At 51.8% G+C, this 18,608-nt stretch overlaps 1 protein-coding gene across 1 annotated transcript in view; it reads left to right on the top strand.

Annotated features, from left to right (window-relative positions):
- LOC144791167 (pyroglutamylated RF-amide peptide receptor-like) overlaps nt 1-18,608 on the top strand; it is a 1,198,913-nt gene that overhangs the window by 1,042,957 nt on the left and 137,348 nt on the right. Inside the window, exon 2 of the mRNA XM_078665819.1 lies at nt 7,521-7,679. Coding sequence (XP_078521945.1) covers nt 7,521-7,679 — 159 coding nt within the window. The remainder of the gene's footprint in view (nt 1-7,520; nt 7,680-18,608) is intronic.

Raw genomic sequence — 18,608 nt, 5'->3', positions numbered from 1 at the left:
TGGGGCTGAGCGATGATCCTTGTGGTACACCGCAGATGACTTTGGTGGCCTCTGATCTGAATGGGGGAGGCGGACTCTCTGGGTTCTTCCAGCGAGGAACGAGATGATCCACTCCAGTGCCTTCTCCTGGATTCCGATGTTGCTGAGGCGCTGCACTAGGGTGTGGTGGCAGACCGTGTCGAACGCTGCGGAGAGGTCCAGGAGGATGAGTGCCGCTGTTTCCCCGTTGTCGAGCAGGGCTCGGATGTCGTCAGTGGCTGCGATGAGTGCGGTCTCGGTGCTGCGGTTGGCTCTGAAACCGGACTGCGAGTGGTCGAGGGATCCATTCGTCTCGAGGAAGGCGGCCAGCTGTCTGTTGACGTTCTTCTCGATGACTTTGGCAGGAAAAGAAAGGAGCGAGATGGGTCGGTAGTTTTTGAGGTCGGTGGGGTCCGCTGATGGTTTCTTCAGTAGGGCACTGAGTTCGGCGTGCTTCCAGCTCTCTGGGAAGGTGGCGGTGTCGAAGGAGGCGTTGATGATGTCCCGGAGATGGGGTGCGATGATGGAGTCTGCCTTGTTGAAGACGTGGTGAGGGCAGGGGTCGGTTGGTGATCCGGAGTGGATGGAGTTCATCGTGCGGTTTGGGTCTTCGGTGTTGATCGGGGTCCAAGCGTGGAGGGTAGTGGTGGGGGGCGTTGGTGCGGTCGTAGGGTGCGTCGGCTGTGGGCTGAAACTGTTGTGTATATCTGCGATCTTGCTGTGGAAGAACGACTCGAGCGAGTCGCAGAGGTCTTGTGAAGGGGTGATGTCGTTGTTTCCGGCACTAGGGTTCGAGAGCTCTTTGACGATGTTGAAGAGTTCCTTGCTGTTGTGGGCGTTGTTGTCTAGTCCAGTGTTTCCCAAACTGTGGTCCGCGGAACCCCAGGGGTCCGTGACACATTCCCAGGGGGTCCGTAGGCAACAGTTTTAAAAGCACAGAAATGTTCCTTGTATAATTAGCAGCTTTCCAGCAACAATAAAAGTGTCAAGAGAATGCCAGAGATTAATGTACCTGCTAGAGAGCAGGAGCGTTTTGCTCAGGGGCAGCTTTGATTTAACTAATGTAGCACAGAGGGTTACTGTGCCTACGGCAAAGAACGTGTAACATGCATCTTAAAAAGTAGTATTTTATGTGCCTAGGTTCGTGGTTACTGCTTTTGTCACAGTTTCTTTTGTTACTGTGCACTTCATAAGTGACAATCGTAATCTATCAGAGGGACCTATAAACTGTCATCAAAGAGCTGCTTGCAAACTGCATGGTACCAGTTAGTAACTTATATTTTGTCCCAGTTATTGATTAACCTGATGCTGCTAAAATGATATATTTGGGGGAAAATACATTTTTAATGTTAAAGTCAATGCTAGCCACTGTGTTATGTTCTGAATCCTGAGTTTGTGCTTTTCCAGACCAAGCACTCTTTAAACATTTTATATACACACTGATTTACATGTATAATTCAATGTCTCTATATGGGTGTGATGTAAAGTGCTCTGACATCCTACAATGGTATGAGAGATGGTATAAAACAAATAAAATACATGTGACAGAGGGGCTATTACTTCAATATAAAATACTAAGGGCCAGATGTACGATCTGTTTTTATATGCGCGATCAGGTTCGCGAACCCGTTTGCGCATGCAAAAACCTATTAGGCCATGTACATAGCCTATTTCGCGAGTGGCAATTTGTTTGCGACTCGCTAAATAGGTTTTGCAACTTGCTATTTGGAAGGGGCATTCCCTTCCAAATAGCGAGTCTCAAAACCATGTACAAATGTTTTGCAGTCGCAAAACAGTCACAATTACCACCTACTTCAAGTAGATGGTAATGCATTCGCAAATGGGAAGGGGTCACCAGGGGACCCCTTCCCCTTTGCAAATGCATGCAAAATTATTTTTTAAGGGCAGGCAGTGGTCCCAGGGACCTCTGCCTGCCCTTAGAAAATGCAACGAAAACGTTTCATTTTCTTTTTTTAAATGCATGGTAAACAGGCTGCATTTTTTTTTTTAAAACTGCTTTATTTAAAAGCAGTCCGAGACATGGTGGCCTGCAGAGCCCAGCAGGCCACCATCGCTGGGAGGGCTGGCATTCCCAATGGGCTTTCAAATTGAGAGAGGCTCATTAATATTAATGAACCTCGCAATTTGCGACCCCATTGGGAATCCCAAACAGTGTTAAACACACTGTTGTACATTTCATTTAGCGACTCGCAATTTGCCGCTCGCAATGTGTTGCCAATTGCGAGGCGCTAAATGAAATGGTCATACATCTGGCCCCAAAAAACCTTATTACTTTAGGTATTTGTTTTATGTGCATATGTGTGTATTTTTTTCGAATTACTGTTTTAATGTTTGAAATTTAACTCATACAAATTGCTTGGGGGTCCCTGGCTTCCAGTGGTAACTCAATGGGGGTCCTCAGGAGTCAAAAGTTTGGGAACCACTGGTCTAGTCGTTCCTTGAATGCGGTTCTCTTGGTGGTGTGGATCAGCTGGTGGTGTTTTCGGGTGGCTTGTTTGAGGGTGGTCATGTTGTCTGTTGTCGGGTCTCTGCGCCAGGCTTTCTCGAGGGCTCGGCAGTTCTTCCTAGAGCTCTTGAGTTCATCGGTGAACCAGGAAGCTTTCTTGTTGCCGGGTCTGATGGGGGGGGTCTTCAGTGGAGCGAAGTCGTCTGCGCAGTTGCTGATCCACCTTGTGAGGTTGTTGGCGGCTTGGTTGGGGTTCGTTGAGCTGGCGGGAGGGTTCTGGCTCAGGGATGTGGCGAGCTGGTCGATGGAGATCTTGTTCCAGCTTCTACGGGGGACCTGTTGCGGGTGGTGGTGGAGCGTGGTCATTCTAAAGCTGAAGTGGACGCAGCTGTGGTCTGTCCAGTGGAGTCGAGGAGGTTCCAGAGTTCGACGGCGTGTCTGTGGACGGAGCGGGTGTTGAGCAGGATGCACTTCAGGTGGTTGCTGCTGGTGCTCGGCTTGGCGGGTGCGGTGCAGGTCCGGATGCAGGAGAACTTGCAGGATTGGCAGTTGAAGGGTCCGTGCGTGCGTCCTGGGGTGGCTCGGTGGCTGACGGGGATCCGGCCGTTGTTGAGTGCGTTGAGGGTGGCTGCATTGTAGGTCTGGCGGGTGGGCTGGCATCTGCGGGGGCCAGGGGGTCTGGCGCTAGGCGCGGTCCAGGCACGGACAGGCGTAGACGGGCTTGCCTTTGGCGCGCCCGCTGCGCGCGAACGCTGCGCGGACTCTGCCATAAATGGAGAGTGGGGGGGGGAGAAGCGAGGGAGGAGCAGCTGGGAGGTGGGAGCGGGGTGGCGAATGTGAGGGTCGAGGGAAACCAGCAGCAGTGGGGGAGGGGCCGCTGGGGAGCAGCGGCAGGGAGCGGGGTGGGTACCAGCGGGGACAGAAGCACTAGGGCAACAGGAACAGAAGAGTACACATCAGGGCGAGACTACGGCGAAACAGGGGGCAGAACAGTACACAGCACAAGGCAACAGGAACAGACAGAACAGTACAAATCAGGGCAATACTACGGCGATTCTACAAACCACAGTGGGGGCACAATCAGGGCAGCGATGCGAGCGGGGGTGGCAGCAGGGAACCGGTGACTTCCTGGAGGGGCCACGCGGCGGGTGGAGCGACCGGCACTGACGAGTTCAGGCTAGGTCACAGCTCCCCGTTGCCCGGTCACTCCCTTAAGTAATCAGTGGGAGGAAGGAGCAGCTGGGAGGTGGGAGCGGGGTGGCGAATGGGAAGGTCGAGGGAAACCAGCAGGAGTGGGGGCGGGGCCGCGGGGGAGCAGCAGCTGGGAGCGGGGTGGGCAACAGCGGGGACAGAAGCGCTAGGGCAACAGGAACAGAAGAGTACAAATCAGGGCAAGACTACAGCGAAACAGGGGGCAGAACAGTACACAGCACAAGGCAACAGGAACAGACAGAACAGTACAAATCAGGGCAATACTACGGCGATTCTACAAACCACAGTGGGGGCACAATCAGGGCAGCGATGCGAGCGGCGGCGGCAGCAGGGAACCGGTGACTTCCTGGAGGGGCCACGCGGCGGGTGGAGCGACCGGCACTGACGAGGTGTTCAAGTCTAGCCTTTGAATTCTAGAATTTTTAGTCCTGTTTTATAATGGATTAAATAAGAATATAGGTCCCTGAATTCAAAGAGAAAAACCTGGATAGGAACAAACCTTCACTCATGGATTTGGGAAACTTGGTAGTGCTGGATAAGTAATGGGCTGACCCAATGACCACTAAGATATTGGCATTTCATACAATACGTTTCCAGCAACAGGGAACTAAAAGCTGTCTGTAGCTGAGATCTAAAAAGCATTAGCATAAGATCACTTTCTGTGCATTTCCACTGGTCTTAGCTAACTGTTCATTAGTAAAAATACCACAACGCAATGCTGGGAAGAACCTCAGCTGCAAGTGTTGTGAAGAAGGTTTGGGTAAAGAGGTAACAAAGTGATTTATTGGCAGCTGCAACATGAAGGACCGGGTTGTTTTTGGCTTAAGTGTTCAAAAGGGCCTTTACTTGAGCCAGATCTAGGTATCTGGCTCAAGTCATGATCCAGCTTTCAGTGGCCCACTCACCTCTTTGCAAAATTCCATATCCTGATTCCCAATCAAGGTAGAACAAAATTGGAGGCCAAAAGTTTAGCTGCAGCAATGGAAAATCTGCGAGTACATTTCAACATCATAAATATTTGGTCAAGCTTGGGAAATATCTAATAGCAGATCTCACTTGAGGGCTAATGTTTGACTTCAAAAAATCATTGAAGCACAATTTCAGCGTTGTTTTTTCACATTTTATTTCTGATACTACTAAGTTTGTATCGCAAGACACGTCTAAATAATAATAAAACTAAAAAACTACTGTAGTTAAACCAAGTGCCTTTCCAAGGAGAGAAATTGACGGTGACAGTCCAATATTTTATTAGGGTTTAGGGGAAGAGGTCTATAAAAAGAGCAACATATTTCCTCTGCAGAGAAAAATATTAAAAAGGTAAATGTGCAAATGTGCATTTCCGCTTCATTACTTCTTATGGACTTTATAGCCATGAGAAAAATGCTTGAGTACATTTGGCCCAGTAATGATGATCTTTGAATTCTACAACTCTCAGGCCAGGTTTACGAGTTAAGAGTAAACATGTGCTGAGATCTCGCATGGCCATAACTACTGTTTACAACCAGTATCTCCTAACAGGTTTATTCCTAATATGAGTGAAAGTCCACTTAAAGGGGAATACTGGCAAACCTTGAATTAATGGGTACAAAACTGCATGGAATTCCTAATTCCGTAAGGTTTTACCCCCTCCACCCCCCAATTTACAACCTGCCCACACCAGGTGGTAAATTGGAGCAAGGGCTTCTGCCAGGGGAGGATGTGGAGGGAGGGGTGGTTAATGGGAGTTGTGATCTGCATGCAGCAACGGTGTAGGGAGGAATGTTGGGAGAGTAGGTGAGGAAAAGGGAAGATTTGTTCTGGCCTTGTGGAGTATTGAATGTTCCTACCTTGCTGTAGAAAAGGTCAGAGTAAAGTGGTAGATGAGACAGCCCCATGTGATTTTTTCAGCCAGAATTTACTGCTGGTAAAATTGAGTCCGGTTTTCCCACACCAAGGAGTACTGGTTGGGTAAACTTCACCCCAGTCATATAAAGGCAGAGAAGTATCCCACTCAGGGATACCTCTCTGATTGACTCCTAAGCAGGCCCTTAGAGATTTCCCGGCGTACTCCTGGAATTCATTATGAATCCCAGAGAAGTTGGAAATCCAAATGTAGGGGGAAACTTTCAGAAGTATTTCTGAGGTCCTATGTTTTTTTATATCAGAGGAATCTGTGACATTGGTGTTCACCATCAGTCTTTTGTGATTGGCGGACCTCCAAAAAGACCTCTGTCTTTCTTGATTTTTGGGCAATGTATGTAGAAGGAGATCTAATTTTGTATACATAAAAAACTAGAACATATACGATGTTTCTACACTTTCCCTACTTTGTGTTTCTGTTTTAATGTTCATCCAGTGGTTACTGATCACGTACTTGGTCGTTAACTGTGTTTGAGTACAATCTCCAGCCTCTAGTTGATGACCCTAAGTGTAGCCATTAATTGCCTTTGAGTGCTTTAGCTCTGCTGTCCGCGCTCACTGGCCCTGTTATGCCTTGCAAGTGGTATGGGAAGTGCTATATAAATACCATTACAATTCAATACAGTACAATACTTCCTCATTAGGGCCATGCAGTGGAGAATAAGACACCCAGATTTCTAGGTATAGTTGACGCTGTGAAATTTCAATACTTGACCCCCTTCAACATTTTGCACTGAGGTGTACCTGTGATCGCCTTGTTGGGACCCCTGTTTCTAGGTATGGGGAGATCGATGCTCCATTACTTCTTTCCCGCACTGATACATCAACATGTTTGTCCACCCCCACACCCCCGACCCCCCCCCCTGTTTCTAGGTATGTGGAGATCGATGCTCCATTACTTCTTTCCCGCACTGATACATCAACATGTTTGTCCACCCCCCCCCCCCCGACCCCCCCCCCCCCCCCCCCCCGGCGGATTTCACTTTTCACCTTGATCAAGACAATGTACTACTCTTCCTGTTGATTCATGTGGTTTGTTTGGAAGATGGAAGAGTTGTACCTGCAGTTTTTTAATGTGGCTTAAGCGATAGGCAATTACTTTCCTTGGACTTCTTTCTTCGGGGGTAGCGCAAATCATTATTCCAGCAATTTTATTTAGCCCACAGTGTTATGAAGCCCTCCCTCCATTTCAGTACCATAGAAACTGGTTAGGTTGGATCTCCTGGTGGCCATTTTGGGCAATCTGCCTCATATGTGGTGACCTCATGAGCGACATGTTGATGTTTCCAGGTCAATCATTTGTTTTGCAGCCACAGACTTCTGCCACCTTTGTGGTGCACTAAATCCCGTTCCTCAGTTGACGTTGTAAGTTGACGTAACTGTCCGTTGAATAAGAACACATGACATGGTGTGTGGTTGAAAGACTTTCCATCTTTTGTATTTTATATAAATGTAGGCAAGGAAGGAAACCTTCCTACTACTATGCATTATACTGAGTCACCTCTTATTACACTGTCACCTCTTCTAATAACTCTTTTTACTCCTCCACTCCATTGATTCATTAGGCTATCTGATCAACAGGCCTTGAGTATACAACACAGAAAGTCTATGAGTGGGGCTAACCTTATTTAGGGTAATCGTTCAACGGAGAGAGAAAGAGCAAACAAATTAAACGCCGGACTCTTTCGAAGGGGAAGAGTCCAAAAGTTATGTTTATTTTAGAGAAAATAACTAGATTTCTATCTGTATTTAAGTGGTCAACCTCAAGCAGTTTACATTTTTATTTGGAAGAAGAGAAATTATTGGGTAACGAGAAGAACCAGGAAGTAATCTGTGTGTGCATTTTAAACTGCTGTTTATAGGTTCTAGCTTTTATGGAAACCATAACTCTGCCCTTTGTTTGCTTTGTCTCACTCTCTGGCAGGCCCCTTTGTATGCAAGATGGTTCCCTTCATTCAGACGACAGCAGTTGTGGCCAGTACGCTCACCATGACTTGCATTGCTGTTGAACGGTACCAAGGCATCATCCACCCTCTGAAGATGAAGCGTCAGTACACCACCAAGAGAGCCTACAACATGCTTGGTAAGAGGTCTTGCTTAGCTTCCAAATACCTGGTCAGGCATCTCACCCTTCTTTGGATGCTAGGCAGACCCAGCGAAGAGCTTATAGTCCAAGTTGTGCAAACAGTGCGCTGGAAGCCTATGCAGGAATTAGGTTTCCAGGTAATTGTGTGGAGTCTCCGCATAAACAACATCAACCAGTTGAAGCCTTTGTATTTTGTGGTTTGGATAGAGTAGTGAATTGTATTATATTGCATTGAATTACAGTATTTATATACATTTTATTACCACTATGTAGGGCACTCAAGCTCTTACCTGCATGGGCAGCAAGCTACACAGTGTAGGGTGTGTGGGTGGAAGGATGTTGTCTTTGTTTTGTGATCCTATGTGGGAAGTGTTTCCATGTTGTCCGTCATGACCACTGAGGTGGGGTTATCGTGTTATGGGAAGCAGAGTGTACAAGTGTGATGGATGAGGTGTGTTAGACACAGTATATGTTTTTTTAGTATGCAGGCAGCTTTGAGCAACTCCACAAGTCCCTTTATGGTATTTCTTATGATTATAGTCTACGTAGCTGGGAACTGCATTGCGTTGTACAGTCAGAAATTCTGTGTATAGTTGTGGACCTGAGCTAAATGGTTGGAGGTCAAGAAAAGTGGAGAGATCTGCTGGTAAGGGTATTATTACTATCATCTCATATCTGAGCTTCATTGTGAGATTAAAAAAGGCTTCCACGGTGTATTGATATTTGGGACCTGCAGAGGTGTACTTTCAAGATCTCCAATTGACCAGCAGTGTCAGATTTCTTTAGTTATGCCATAAGTGTTCATTTGGTAATAGCTGGTTCATTCGCTGGTGTAGTAATGGTGATGGACAGAGTAGGAAGATTTCTCGGACAGTGCTGGGCTGTTAGCTCTGTATCCTCTCCCTGCCTCAGACTCCCTCCATAGTTAGCCAGGTGATGATGGACTCAAGGCTCTGTCCCCACTCCAGACCTCGGCACTTCAAGACCCTACTCCCTTCTCTAACAGTATATCACTGCCATTTTCTATTTTCCGAACAATGTCAGTATTTTCAAACATTAAAAAAATATGAGAAAAATGCAAAAACTGAGAAGTAAAGATTTAGGGACCAAGCATAATATGTCAGTATGTAAATTTTCACTGTAGAAAATTTCCCTAGTTACCATTAAATAGGGAATTTCCTTTTTATTTCTGCTTGCAGATTGGATTTCTCAGTGTGACAAAACGGTATGAAATGGTTTCAGATTAACAAATTCAAATGGTAGGTAAAAAAAAAAATGCCAAGACACCTCACTATCAGGGATTTTGAAAGGAACAGGGTGCGCAGCAAGAAACTAGCATCGATCCCACACACGGACGCTGGAGCGACATTTATATCTCTAACCAGAAGCCCGAGAAGTAGGTGAGAGTAGGGACATTTTGCTTTGATACTCAAATAGTCAAATGTAAAGTTCAGATGATCCCATCAGATTAGTACTCCTGTTCCACTTTAGAAAGGATTTAGTATACCAGAAACAGTTAGCTTTCAAAGACATCCAGGAAAAGAGAAACATTCTGTTATAGTGGGGTCCTCAGTGTGATGCAGTAGAACTTTTAGAGAAATTAGTCATGGTGGGTGGCCAGTTACAAACAATGTAAATGTTTTGCTTAACCGCATGCGCGCTAGCGGTTTTCCCGCTGCGTTTTTTAAAAAGCCGCGTTACATGACGAGCTCAGCTCGTCATGAGCGTACGAGCGTCGTAACTCATGACGAGCTGAGCTGAGCTCGTCATGAGCGGGGAAGGGGTTAATACAAAATTGAGAATCCCATCAGATGGCTGCTGGCGCTTCTAGGTTTGGAGAAGCATGGAGGAAGGATGTGCCCCTAAGAAGGCGCCCAAGGGTGCTTTTGGGTGGTTCTTGCCATTCCAAGCTCCACTTGTACACTTCTGGAGCTCCTGGTTTACACCAGGACTCAGTGGACACTATGTCCTACTGTTAGACGGGGACCTGGAGGGTCGGCCGAGCACAAGGGGAGAGGCCTCCGGTGAGGGCCGTCTCCAGCGATCGTACAGACAAGTAACTTCCCCCCCCCCACAGATGGACACCACACGAAGATCAGAGTAACACCTTTTATAGGCAGTTCTTGAAGTAAGGTAGTACGATACAAGGAGATCAGGACACGATGATCCTCTCAATTCTAGTCTCTAGTAGGGAAAGGGGGTAGCGGGACAGTCTTGGTACCTACGGGTACTGAGGTGAAACGGCGGTAGCTCACAATCCTCGAGCTCGGCGGTCGGACGGGTCGGACCGCGGCAGCGCCAGCAGGTCCCGAAGAGATCGTAGGTGGCAACGGGCCGCGGCAGCACCAGCAGGTCCCAACGAAGATGGAAGTTACAACGGGCCGCGGCAGCGCCAGCAGGTCCCACGAGGATGAAGGTTGCAGAAGGCCGCGGCAGTGCCAGCAGGCAGGACGATAGTTCACAAGGCAGGGCTGCGGCAGCGCCAGCAGTCCATCAAGGATGAGTTCTTCTCGGTGTCTCTCGACTCCAGGATACAACTGCCTCCCTGCTCTGGGGCTCCTCGGTTATAGGTCTGGCGCCCTTTGATGTCCGGACCCTCGCACTGGGAGGTCGGGAGGTCCGGGATGAGGGAGTCCAGACACCCAGCAGGGGGGTGGAGCCAGCACCCGGGGAGGCTGGGGGCGATCGGCACCTGGCGGGGGAGAGCCATCGACACTTCTTTCTCCCATTAGCCTGCCAAGTGGTCCGTTCACCTCCTGGATGGATGGTGGTGCCGGGATGGCGGGGCCTGGCCGGGCCCAGGGTTGGGGTCGAGCTGAGGCCACGCGGCCGCGTGGTGCAGTGTCCAAGATGGCGGCTGGGCCGGGCAATGGGGCTGCTGGGGGCCCGGGCCCGTGACACAGAGATATCCGGGAGCAGGCGTCCCGGAGGGGACGGGTTGCGGGTTGCTTCTGCGGGTAGCCCCCGGAGAGCCGGTGTCTGGGCCCTGTCATGCGGGGAGGGAGCGAGCCCTTCGTGGGGCCTGTCCAACATGCGTCCCCCCCAGCTGAAGGCGGGGAGAGTCACCCATCCTCTTGGGGACTCTCCTCGTCGAGGCGGAAAAAGCGGGACAGGCCATCCGCGTTGGCGTGGTCTTGGCCAGGGCGATGCTCCACAGTGAAATCCATCCCCTGCAGGGAGATGGACCATCGCAATAGTTTGGGGTTCTCCCCCCGCATTTGCATTAACCATTGCAGGGGCCGATGATCTGTTTGTACCCGGAAGTGGGTTCCGAAGAGGTAAGGCCGGAGCTTCTTGAGGGCCCATACTACTGCGAAGGCCTCTCGCTCAATGGTGCTCCAGCGCTGTTCTCGGGGCAGGAGGCGTCTGCTGATGAAGGCCACTGGTTGGTCGACTCCCTCGGGGTTCAGTTGGGAGAGGACGGCCCCGATGCCATGGTCTGAGGCATCAGTCTGGACGATGAACTCACGGCTGTAGTCGGGGGCCTGGAGCACAGGAGCGGTGCACATGGCGGCCTTCAGCCTCTCGAAGGCCGCTTGACAGTCGGGAGTCCAGTTGACTGTTTTTGGGTTGGTCTTGGATGTGAGTTCCGTGAGGGGCCCCACAATGCTGCCATAGTCCTTTACGAACCGCCGATAGTATCCGGTGAGCCCCAAGAAGGCTCGGACCTCGGTTTGGGTTACGGGGGGGCGCCAGGACTGGATGGCAGCGATCTTGAGCTGGAGGGGGGCCACCAGACCGCTCCCCACTTGGTGTCCGAGGTAGGTCACGGACCCCTGGCCGATTTGGCACTTGCTGGCCTTGATTGTGAGGCCGGCCCGTTGGAGGGCCTGCAGGACCCCTCGGAGGTGGCGGAGGTGATCTGACCAGTGGCGGCTATACACCGCGATGTCGTCCAGGTATGCGGCGCTGAACTCTTCGAGGCCCGCCAATACCTGGTTCACAAGTCGTTGAAACGTGGCTGGAGCGTTATTCATGCCGAATGGCATCACTCTGAAATGGTAGTGTCCATCCGGGGTGGAGAAAGCGGATCGTTCTTGTGCCCTGGGGGTGAGGCTGATCTGCCAGTAGCCCGCCGTCAGGTCGAGGATGCTTAGGTAGCGGGCCGCCCCCATGCGGTCAACTAGTTCGTCGGCTCGGGGGATGGGGTGAGCGTCGGTTCGGGTGACAGCGTTCAGACCCCGATAGTCGACGCAGAACCGGAGCTCGGGTGTGGTGCCCGGGGCCGCAGCTTTGGGGACCAGTACAACCGGGCTGGCCCAGGGGCTGTCCGAGGGTTCGATGACTCCGAGTGCGAGCATCTTGGAGACTTCTTCTTGGATGCAGGTGCGTACCCGATCTGGTACTCGGTATGGCCGGTGTCGGATAGGAGGACTGTCGCCAGTGTCCACGTCGTGCAGACACCAGGGGGTGACCCCGGGTGTGAGGGAGAATAGGTTTGCAAATTGCAGCAGGAGGGCCCGACAGTCTTGGCGCTGCTCTGGGGTCAGAGCCTCGGAGAGTTGGACCCCGTCCACTGAACCATCTTTCTCCCCGGCCCCCAGTAGGTCAGGGAGGGGCTCGGAGTCCTCTTCCGCCCCACTGTCTGTAGCCATCAGCAGGCTGAGCTCCGAGCGCACGAAGTGGGGTTTGAGTCTGTTGGCGTGGAGGACCCGGAGGGGGTTCCGGGGGGATTCCATGTCGATGAGGTAGGTGACGGGGCTCTTACGCTCGATCACCTTGAAGGGCCCCGTCCATTTGTCCTGTAAGGCACAAGGTTCGATGGGGGACATCACCCATACCTGCTGGCCAGGCTCGAATTCGATGGAGGAGGCATGTTGATCGTACCACTTCTTCATGTCCTCCTGACTGGCTTCAAGATTGGCTTTGGCGAGCTCTCTGAATCGCCGGGTCTGATTACGGAGGGTCAGGAGGTACTTGTAGACGTCTGGAGGGGTCTTCAGGGGGGCCATTTCCCACTCTTCTTTAACTAGGCTGAGAGGCCCGCGAACAGGGTGTCCGTACAGGAGTTCGAAAGGGCTGAAGCCGAGGGACTTCTGGGGGACTTCTCGGTAGGCGAAGAGGAGGCACGGTAGTAGCACGTCCCACTGGCGGCGTAGGGGTTCTTCCAGCCCCATGATCATCCCCTTGAGAGTGCGGTTGAATCGCTCGACCAGTCCGTTTCCTTGCGGGTGATATGGGGTTGTGAATTGGTAGGTGACTCCGCACTGTTGCCATAGGGATTTCATATATTTTGAAATAAAGTTCGTGCCCCTGTCGCTGACGACTTCCCTGGGGAAGCCCACTCGAGAGAAGACCCCCATTAAGGCTCGACCTACCACTGGTGCGGTTACAGTTCGAAGGGGAACCGCCTCAGGATAGCGGGTGGCGTGGTCCACCAGGATGAATCGATGCCCTTGTGCTGTTCGGGGGTCCAGGGGCCCCACAATGTCTATTCCCACCCTTTCGAACGGGGTGGTCACAACGGGGAATGGTTGCAGAGGTGCCTTGAGTTTGCGGCCGCTCTTCCCGCTGGCCTGGCAGGTCGGGCAGGACCGGCAGTGGGTGGAGACGTCATTTCTCATTTTCGGCCAGTAAAAGTGAGTCACCAGGCGGTTGTATGTTTTGTCTTGCCCCAAGTGTCCAGCCAGGGGGACATCATGGGCCAAGTTCAGAAGGAAGTCTCTGAAACGGAGGGGCACCACCAGCACTCGACTGGCCCCCAGCTCCGCTATTCTTTGTTTGCTGTACAGTAGGTCATTGTCCCAATAGATCCAGTGGGCCCCTGCTGTGTCTCCTGCGCCCTGGGCGAGCGCTTGCTGTCGCAGTCCCTCGAGGGAGGGACATGTCTTTTGCTCTTGCCGGAATTGTTCTTGGGTGGGCCCCCCTTCCTGACGCCACTGAGCCAGGTCCGGAAGGTCTTGGGGCTGAGCGGGCTCTTCGTGGGTTTGTTCCGGGGTGTTGGTAGGGATGGAGTCTCCCTCTGGAGCGATCGGGGGAGGAGGTGCTGGCCATTCGGGTTCTTCAGATCTAGGGATGGTGTCGGCGGCCATGGACCGGGTTGTTACGCACGCCCAGCCCGGGAGGCCTAACATCCCCAGGTGCTCTCTTCTTTCAACGGCTGCCCACGGGGAACTCTCGAGATCGTTCCCCAGGAGGCAGTCCACGGGGGCATCGTCGCGGACAGTCACTTTTAACATACCGGAGACTCCTCCCCATTCGAAGGGGACGCAGGCCATCCGACACAGGCTCTCCGAATTGTCGGCCGATCGGACGGGGCAAAGAACGTTTGGCAGAATTTGTTCTGGGGTCACCAGGTGACAACGGACGGCCGTCACACTGGCCCCTGTGTCACGCAGGGCTTCGGCCTTACGCCCATTTATGTTCACCCACTGGCTGTATTTCCTGGTGTTGGCTGGTAGGGGAGCCCGCGGGATCAGGTCTCTTCCCCCTAGGCAGGCCAGGGTCATGGCGGCAGGTTCCCACTCGGGCTGCTCCTGCTCATACTCTTCAGGCTCTTCGGAGACTTGCTCTTCTCCTAGGGCGGCGGCAGCCACCTGGCGGGGTCCGGGGGTCTGGTTCTTTGGGCAGGTCGGGTCACTGGCATAGTGGCCGACTCGCTGGCATCGATGACACGTAATGTTGGCTCGGAACCCCGGGCGCATCGGGGGGTTGCCCCGGCCGGCCGGGGGCGGGGTGTTGTTGGCGGGAGCGGCCGGGACGGCGTCTCTGCCCCGGCCCTGTCCTCCTCCTCCTCCTCGGGGACGATGATGACCTTGGTTGGTTCTGTTCTGCTCGTTTGGCCCACTCCGGGTCACTCGGGTGCTCTCCCATCGGTCAGCCTCGGCGGCGAGCTGCCGTGGGTCAGTCAATTTACTGTCGAGGAGGTGCTGCCTGAGCTCGACGAAGCAGTTGTTGGAGAGGTGCTCCCACACAATGAGGTTGAAGAGCTGTTCGTAGGTTGTTACGTTGCTACCCTTGATCCATCCCTCGAAGGCTCGGCTGAAATAGTTCACATATTCTATCCAGGTTGTACCCGGGATCCGGGTGCAGTTGCGGAACCTCTGGCGGTACATCTCGGGCGTCAGCCCATATCGACTGAGGAGGGCGGCCTTCATGTGGTCATAGGACGTCATTTGATGGTCCGGAAGCTGCAGCAGGGCATCCCGGCCTTCATTGACGAATCTCCCCCATAGACCGGCTCCCCAGTCACTTCGAGCGATCCGGTGGGCAGTCATGGCGATCTCGTAGGCCTTGAACCACTGCTGTATGTCGTCGTTCCGATAGTATTCACGGACCACATCCTTGGGGATGTGGACCTTCTGTTCGGTAGTACCTGGGGGGCGCGGTTGCTCGGGCACCCCTAGGTCTTTGTTCTGTTTGCGCATTTCTATCTCCGCTAGCTTGCACTCGTGTTCGTATGCCAGTCTTTTTTCTTTGAGTTCTCTCTGTCTCTGCTTTTCCTCTCGCTCTTCTTGGAGCCGTAAGTGTTCTAAGTTCATCTTTTGTTCTGCCAGTTTCAATTCTCCGTCTAATTTGAGCCGTGCCAACTCTAACTCGTGTAGTCTATTTTTCTCTCGTTCTCGGATCTCTTCCCGGGAGAGATCCGTTCTCCTTTCTTCCGTCAGAGTGGTGTTTGTCTCCGGGGCTTCGGGGTCCCGGGGTCCGGCGATATTTGTCTCTGCCCAGGATTCTAGGGCGTGTTTGAAGTCCTCTTTCGTGCTCAGACCGGTGGTGGCAATGCCTAGTTCTATGCAAAATTGTTTTAGCTCTCGTGGTTGTACTCTTCCAGTTTTTCCATCTGGAATTTCTCTGCAGATCCGCTCTCTCTGGTCGTCATTGTGGATTAGTCGTAGGGTGAGTTACTCTCTGTACGGTTACGCGTTGGTTCGGATCGCGCCGCTGGCCACCAATGTTAGACAGGGACCTGGAGGGTCGGCCGAGCACAAGGGGAGAGGCCTCCGGTGAGGGCCGTCTCCAGCGATCGTACAGACAAGTAACTTCCCCCCCCCACAGATGGACACCACACGAAGATCAGAGTAACACCTTTTATAGGCAGTTCTTGAAGTAAGGTAGTACGATACAAGGAGATCAGGACACGATGATCCTCTCAATTCTAGTCTCTAGTAGGGAAAGGGGGTAGCGGGACAGTCTTGGTACCTACGGGTACTGAGGTGAAACGGCGGTAGCTCACAATCCTCGAGCTCGGCGGTCGGACGGGTCGGACCGCGGCAGCGCCAGCAGGTCCCGAAGAGATCGTAGGTGGCAACGGGCCGCGGCAGCGCCAGCAGGTCCCAACGAAGATGGAAGTTACAACGGGCCGCGGCAGCGCCAGCAGGTCCCACGAGGATGAAGGTTGCAGAAGGCCGCGGCAGCGCCAGCAGGCAGGACGATAGTTCACAAGGCAGGGCTGCGGCAGCGTCAGCAGTCCGTCAAGGATGAGTTCTTCTCGGTGTCTCTCGACTCCAGGATACAACTGCCTTCCTGCTCTGGGGCTCCTCGGTTATAGGTCTGGCGCCCTTTGATGTCCGGACCCTCGCACTGGGAGGTCGGGAGGTCCGGGATGAGGGAGTCCAGACACCCAGCAGGGGGGTGGAGCCAGCACCCGGGGAGGCTGGGGGCGATCGGCACCTGGCGGGGGAGAGCCATCGACACTTCTTTCTCCCATTAGCCTGCCAAGTGGTCCGTTCACCTCCTGGATGGATGGTGGTGCCGGGATGGCGGGGCCTGGCCGTGCCCAGGGTTGGGGTCGAGCTGAGGCCACGCGGCCGCGTGGTGCAGTGTCCAAGATGGCGGCTGGGCCGGGCAATGGGGCTGCCGGGGGCCCGGGCCCGTGACACAGAGATATCCGGGAGCAGGCGTCCCGGAGGGGACGGGTTGCGGGTTGCTTCTGCGGGTAGCCCCAGGAGAGCCGGTGTCTGGGCCCTGTCATGCGGGGAGGGAGCGAGCCCTTCGTGGGGCCTGTCCAACACCTACCACCTGTCTGAAGAGCAGGATCCAGGTTTGCCCCCTTGCCCTGAGCACATTAGCAAGCAGGAGCAGATACCCCTACAAATGACCCTTGCCTTCTTGACCGCAGCCCTGATCAGGATAACAGTTCTCCACTTTTCCATGACTTGGGCGAGATCAAGAGAAGCCAAAAGAAGCTGTGGCACTTGAGACCGAATCCCAGAGCCCAGGTGCATCCTCAGGTCCCCTTCAGAGTGGAATGGATCCTCCCTGATTGAGAGTGTAGCTCAGTGGGTGGATAGGACTTCCGCCTGAGCCCAAGATCTGTGAGAGGCCCAGATCCAGGTTAGGGTATTTTCATGGAACTGGGATACCAGGCTCTGATTAGTTCCTGGTGTCAGGTGGCACTACGGTATCACCAGATCTCTGCAGACCACACCAGCTAGGGGTATAGTTCTCCCTGAGCTGCATACAGACATCACTGGAAGGAGAAGAGCTTCTTGTTTTGGCACTTCTGGCTGTTATGACAATACCAAGGCGCCTTTTGAGGGATCTGTTTCTCAGCAGACATTGATGTCTATCATCAGGAAACTCTGAAGAGTGTCTGGGTAGGACATGCCATCCTATGGAATGCAGTGTGATGATTGCTACTAAAGCTGAGAAGCAGGGACCCCGGGAGATGCTCACTCTACATCCTGAAATGATGAGGGACTCTATAGGAATTCCCCCTTATCCGTCCCACTATTGACTCTGGTCACCAAACCCACCCGTGCCAGACTCCACTCAATTCAAGTGAAGAAATTGAGTCGGATCACGGATTACTTGACTTTTTTTCCAGGTGGGCACACAATTCCCAGAGCAGAAGAGCAGCAGAGTCTTTCGGAGGTGACAAAACCTGTGGGGTACCAAAATGACTCTATAAGACTCATTGCAGTAACACATGGTGATTACAGAGCTCCGGTGTTGGGTAGACACCCCTAGAACTGGAATATGTTCATTGTTTTGCCTAGGATGATGTGATCAAGTGGTTGCAGATAAGGTATTTTTATCTTAGCTTTTTCATTTCGCCACACTGTGTGATTCTGGACACATTTCTTCATCTCCCAGTGCTTTTTAAACATTGAGAAAGCATAGAAACAGGTTGATTCCTAGGTAGCTCAATAACTGCAAATAAAATGGACACTTATTGACATGGGCCTTCAAGCACTGTGTGCCTCCTCTGTGGATGAATCAGTTACTGTAGGAATTCTCATCAACTCGAGTTCTCGAGTCCGCAGTAACCAAACATGATACAACAAGCAATACTTAAATATTTACTGATCAGAATGCTATTGTAAAACTGAGACGTCAGCAATAATTCATAAAAACCTCTATCTAATTTTCAAATTGCTCTGAAGTTGAGCCATCACTATGACCATATAACGTTTTGAAAAAAGTAAACTAAACGCAATTTATAAGGACCTTGTGAGTTAACAACACCTCCATACCCAAAGTGAGAAACAAAGCCAAAGGTTGAGTTCCTGTAAATGTTCACACCACTCCACCGTGTCTTGCAATATCCTTATAACATCATATCGGGAGCACTTAGTTATAATATTACACTCCATCTCCACCCTATAGCAAATCCTTGGCCTGCTCTTTCTAATCAAAGATATTCTCTGGTTGCAAATGATATGTAAAAAATGTGGAATGTGTACTGTGAAAAGAAAGAAATCAATATGCAGCTTTTAATTTCTTTCAATCAATAACCCTTAAGCAGTTTAATGGAAGTCAGCATCAAAGCCAGCTTTGTGCTTCAGAATGTGAGGGTAACATGCGGAGAGATTTTGTGGAGTTTATGGATTGAAGGTTTGGAAAGGGATTTGAAAAGCATGTCTCCCCTTTCTTTGTCGAAGCAGCACTTCAGGTTGAATGTCAGAGTACAATGTACTAAAATATAATGTAAAACAACTATCAAGTCCTAGATATTGCTTACAAAATTATTGTCCCATTTGATGT

This window comes from Lissotriton helveticus, chromosome 11, assembly GCF_964261635.1.
Source record: "Lissotriton helveticus chromosome 11, aLisHel1.1, whole genome shotgun sequence".
In the NCBI taxonomy this organism is placed as follows: domain Eukaryota; kingdom Metazoa; phylum Chordata; class Amphibia; order Caudata; family Salamandridae; genus Lissotriton; species Lissotriton helveticus.
The sequence above is the reverse complement of the archived record's forward strand: the minus strand, read 5'-3'. Positions and strand labels throughout refer to the sequence as shown.